Source organism: Elephantulus edwardii, unplaced genomic scaffold (genome assembly GCF_000299155.1).
Source record: "Elephantulus edwardii isolate Elephantulus edwardi_28Jun2011 unplaced genomic scaffold, EleEdw1.0 scaffold00068, whole genome shotgun sequence".
Lineage (NCBI taxonomy): Eukaryota > Metazoa > Chordata > Mammalia > Macroscelidea > Macroscelididae > Elephantulus > Elephantulus edwardii.
Window position 1 is genome coordinate 16071980 of NW_006399818.1, and position 5699 is coordinate 16077678.

The following is a 5699-nucleotide window of genomic DNA, read 5'->3' on the forward strand; positions in this document are numbered from 1 at the left end:
TAGCAACATCAAAATTACCCAAGGAAATTCATTAAGTAAATGGTAGAAAATCCACTGCGTCGGAGTCCATTCTGACACCCGGGGCCCTGCAGGACAAGGTGGAACTGCCCCCTACGGTTCCCAAGGCAGGACTCTCATAGAAGCAGGCTGCCATCATGCTCTTCTGAGGAGCAGCTGCTGGAGTCATACTGCTGGCCTTTCCGTTAGCTGCCAAGTGCCCAACCAGTGCACCAGCAGGGCTCCATAAGTGGTGAAATTGGGGTTCTATTAAAAACCTTACTTTTTCAGTCTTATTGGTATGCTTAACCATTAGACATAAGGTCTCCTCATTCTGTCCATATTTGTCTAGAACACTAGCCTTCTATTTGTGAATGTACCATAATTTCTCAATCCATTCAATTGTGGTTGGACATCTGGGCTGTTTGCATGTTCTTACAATGGTGAATAATGCTGTTATGAGCATTGGTGTACAAATCTCAGTTTGTGCCTCAGTTCTCATATTCTCAGGGTATATTCTAAGTAGTTGAATAGCTGGGTCATATGGAATTTCTATGTTCAGTTTTTTGAGGAAGCGCCAAACTGCCTTCCAGAGTGGTTGCACCATTTTACAATCTGACCAACAATGTATAAGAGTTCCTTTCTCGCCACATCCTCTCCAACATCTATTACTTGCTGCCCTGTTAAACTTTTCCACTCTTAAGAGAACACTAGTCTTCTGGATGTTTGAAGCTCTGGGATATATGATGTTGCTGTTGTTAGGTGCCAGCGAGTTGAGCATGACTAATAGCCACCCAGTGAACAAAAGATCTGAACTCTGTCCTATCCTGCGCCATCCTCACACTCCCTAACACACAAGAGCCCATTGCAGCAGTCACCGTGTCAGTTTATCTGGATGAGGGTCTTCCTCTCCTTCACTGACCCTCCACCCTTCCCAGCATCATGTCCTTGTCCAGGGAACAGCGCCTTCTAGCAACATGTCCAAAGTATTCGAGATGAAGCCTCATCATTCTTGCCTACAAAGAGCACTGGCTGCAGCATCTCCAAGACATATCTGTTCATTCTCTTGGCCGTCCATGGGATGTTCAGTGCTCTTCTCAAACACCACAACTTACAGGGATTTATGAGAAGTACAAATAAAACACATGAGGCAATAGTTGCTGAATTGGGTAGTCCTATTGCTTGGAATTGCATTGGGAAAGTCTGCTGTCAGAGACCTCTCCAAAGTACTGAAGAGCAACGATATCAGTCTGGAGATTAAGGTGTGCCTGATCTAGGCCATAGTCTTTGCAATTACTTGCTATGCATCAGAGAGCTGGTCAGTGACTAGGGATGACAGATGGAGAGTTGATGCCTTTGAGCTGTAGTGCTGGAGAAGAGTTGATGAACGTACTCTGTGGACTGCTAGGAAAACAAACAAGTTCATCCTGGAGAGGGTAAAGCTAGGCTGCTCCTTGGAGGCAAGAATTCTGAAGCTTCGTCTGACATAATTTGGACTTGTTGCGAGGCGAGAACAGCCCTTGTAGAGGAAAGGAACATCATGCTTGGGAGAGTGGAGGGACAGCGAAGGAGAGGAAGACCCTGGATGAGATGGATTGATTTAGTAACTGGAATTCTGGGGGTAGGTGTGTCAGAGACAATGAGATTGGCAAGGGATAGAGCAGGGTTTAGGGCTATTGTCCATAGGGTTGCTATGAGTTGCAGGTGACTTGAAGGCACATAAAAACAACTGTTTGAAAATTCAGGGGGACATGGAGGCTTCTAAAATGGAAATACTGAGTATTGTCATTAGATTCAGAAGTTCTTTATAGGAAATGTTGGCTTTTAGAAATGGATGTCTTACCAGATGCTAACGTAAGAGTTGGTTTATCTTCTCTCCTCAGTGTTGGACCAAGTACGGACCTTTCTTCCGCAGATGGCCCAAGCAAATGAGAAGTTAAGAAAAGAAATGGCAGCTGCACCCCCAGGCCAGTTTGATATTGAAAACGTTGATGGGACTCTTGAAAAAATTATACAAATGGTAACTATAGTTTTATTTTATAAAGTGAAATTATTAGTATGCTCTATGACTTAAAAGTAAAGAAAAACAGGTTCTTAAATTCTAATTTCAGATGTTCTATTTCTCCTTGGGAAGTCAGCTCACATTCCTAATATCCTATCGGTACTTAATTAAGTCATTTTATGATCAAGGCCTTATAGGTCTGTAAGCTCCCAGGTATGATGTTTCAGGATGATTTAGTGGTAGAGAGACTTTTTTGAAGTCATTTATTTATTATTGTGTTGTTGTTAAGTGCTGTTGAGTCGTAGATGACTCATAGTGACCCTATGAACAAAAGACCTGAACAGTTGTATAACTTTCATAGTTTCTCAAAGTACCTAGGTTTTTCGGAGGCAAGCTGTTTCAGAAGTGGATGCCACTCCTGCTTCCAAGCTTGTTTTAACCGGTTAGCTCCACCACTGTCCACCATGAGTAACATCTGACACATCAGTGTCACAGTGTTTAGCTTCACAGCAACCACAAGTTAACCTCTGTACAGCAAATGGATAGACCAGAATAATTTTCAGTAGTTTGTAGAAAATTATAATATCACTAATAAATTACCACATTAGGGTAAAGTACTTCACATTTATCCTCATAATAGGTAAATGCAAAAAAAAACCACTTCAGCATATAGTACACAAAACACTCACACAGCATATTTTAAGTAGGTTTTTGTTTATCAATCTTTTTTCTTTTTAAACTCAAAAACATTAGGCTGTGAAATGGACTGTTTCAGCAATAAATAAATGTCAGCGCTGGAGTCCAAATGACTAGTGATGAGTTGTTAGTGTTTTATGAATACTTTGTCACAAATGGTAAGTGAAAAAGGATCACAGTTTCGAAAGCTTTAGCATCCTAAACCTTTTCCAAAACCAGTACTTCCACGATAACGTAGACATTAATTAAAATAGTAATAAAAATAATTATCAAATCAGTTAACTAAAGAAGCTGAAAACTTCCATTGTAAAGATTGTGTCAAATAAATCACTTACTATCAAATTTTAGGTCCGTGAAAGCAGTGACCCATAACTTAGTTACAGGCTTCCTGTCAGATCCTAGGTTTCAAAAAAGAATGTTGATGAGCTGATAACCTACCTTTACTCACAGAAACAAGGTAGCCTTCTATACCTCCATGAGTCGAGTCTTTAACTTTTAATTGTAAGAAATCATAACTTGCTACTGAAAATAAAATGATGGTTCCATTTATTTCACATTCGTTCTTAAAAAGGACTAAATGGTCAGATATGTACAAGCCTGGTTACTGAGTTATCTTGGGCTGATAGTGAAAGCAAAGAATCATTGTTCTCTAAGAGCTGCAATAGTTTGATAATGCAGTGAGTAACATAATGGAGCCTCTTGTTGAAATAATTTTGAAGCATTAATTTACTAAATGTCTTGGGTTTTGCTTTCGTTTCTTACCATTTCTAGAACTCAAGAGAGCTAATCATGGTCCAATTAATTAACTGTTCAAAGAGAAATGATGTGTTTAACAGACTGATGATGAGTTGTATCAGCCAAATGTGATAAGTTTTCCATTTATACTCCCATCTTGTTTGTACTTTGGAATACCTTTTGTTTTGTTTTGTTTTCTTCTTTGGAATTCCTTCTGTAACATGTCTGGACAAGGCTGCCACATTGTTAATATCTGATTTATCAGCAAATCTGGTCAGCTCTGCCTTCAGGATTTATCTTATGAAACCAATTTTTAGAACCTCCATCATTATGCACCCTGGTCCAAGTAATTATGGCCTCTCCTTTGGACAGTTGTTTTTCCCCATTGCATCTTTAGCACCTAGAATAGTGCCAGTAGGCCCATGTTAATACTTGTTAATCATTGTTGAATGAATGTTCATTTCCTGACATGTTGAAGGAACATAGAACTTAGGATGTGAGAGATTTTTTTACTAGTAAAAATTGTGTGTGTATGGTATGTATGAATAGTAAATATGAATTAAAATTTTGGATTGTGGAAATAGTGCCATATTGAATCTGACATTAAGCACTTGACATTAAAAAAGTTTCTTGCCCTTATGCTTCAGTATATATGAGGAATATTCATTGCTCCCAACTAAAGCCACAAATCCCCTGAAGTCTTATTTGTGCTAATAGTGAACTCTATGGGACAGAGTAGAACTGCAGCTGTAATCATTTTAGAAGCTCAGCTTTGTCCCCTGAAGCAGTTGGTGGGTTTGAACTTGCTGACCTTTGCATTAGCAGCCAAGCACATACCCATCAGGATTGTTTCATACTTGATTATCATTTTACCAGGGAGCTAACCTAAAATAAACACATTTCCCGCCTGGTGCTTTATGCAGGATGTCGCCTTGTTTGAGATGGACCCGTCTGACTCAAAGGAAGAGGACAGTTCAGAAGAGACTGAGGATAGCTCAGAGAACAGCTCGGAATCAGAGGATGAGGATGCCAGCCTTCCTCAGGAGGTCACCATAGACAATATCAAGCTTCCCAATTCAGAAGGTGGAAAAGGCAAGATCCAAGTTTTGGACAGTCCTCCAAGTAAAAAAATGAAACAGTAAATTGAAGGACCTGGGAAGAATCTCATGGCATCCGCCTGCCAATCCCTGTGAGAAAGAATGTGGTGGCCTGGATTTTGCCTTTCAAAGGTACCCACATGATTTTACGTAGGATTTGAATATGCTTTGTTTCTCAGAGACAAATACGCCAGCATCAAAGGAATTGGACCACACGTTAGACTGATCTTTGACCTTATGTTAAAGAGGTTTCGCCTTTGGAAAACTTCACTGTGTGTGCTGATGAGCGAGCTTGTTGGCTTCTTTCTTCAACATGGACTTTAGAGATACTATTTTGTATCATATCAATAGATAAATTACCTAAGGTTTTGGGTTTTTGTTTGTTGTTTTTTTTTTTTAAAAAAAAATACACTATTCTGTTGGATAAAACAAAGTTGTGTGTTTGATGTTACTAAAATGCCAAAGTTCAAGGAAGGAGAAATTTTGTTTAGAAGGTAAAAAGAACCTGTATTTTAGCTATCCTGGGGTATATCTGTTTTAAAACCATTGCTTTCCTGTTTGAACCTGGAGAAGTGGGGCTCTGTGATTTCATCATTGCCCACACTGCAGCCACTGAATCCACATAGGATTTGTTAGCTGGGAAGCCTGGGTTATTTGGCTTTGGTCTTTCTTTTTTTTTCCCCCGAAAGCAATGAGTGCTTGAAAAGTGTTCCTCACAGTTGCCTGGGAGAAACTTACCAAGTAGAGAAAATAAAGACAATGTCAGAAAAACGGGAGGAGACTAACCAAAGACAGATGGCAGGAGCCTTTCTCTTTCAGAAATCAAAAAATCCTCCCAGGCTGGAGTTTTTCTTCTCATTCTGATGTTCTTGAACGTTTGGGAGCTCATCTGCCAGCAGTCTGTCTTGCAGGAAATAAACGGAAGTGGTTAGGAACTGAAGTGGTTAGCGACTGCCGGCCCGCTGAGCTGACGCCTCTGGCCCCCTGATGCCTCAGGGTTCTCTTTGAATCCCGTTTTCTAATCCTCTAAGACATCATAAACACTCTGAAGATTATCCTCAAGGTCCTCTCAGGTCTTTCTCATCGGAAATTGGAAGCGAACACATTCTACTAACTTTCCTTCCTGTGCCTCAGCCCTTTCAAAATGGAATTATTTCCTGCTTTGAATTTTT

General features: G+C 40.0%; 1 protein-coding gene across 1 annotated transcript in view; it reads left to right on the forward strand.

The window, feature by feature from the left end:
- Positions 1–4623, forward strand: part of LOC102849217 (chromosome unknown open reading frame, human C12orf45) — an 8988-nt gene extending 4365 nt beyond the window's left edge. The window contains 2 exon segments of the mRNA XM_006903751.1: positions 1881–2017; positions 4354–4623. Coding sequence (XP_006903813.1) covers positions 1881–2017; positions 4354–4623 — 407 coding nt within the window.
- Positions 4624–5699: the final 1076 nt, after the last annotated feature.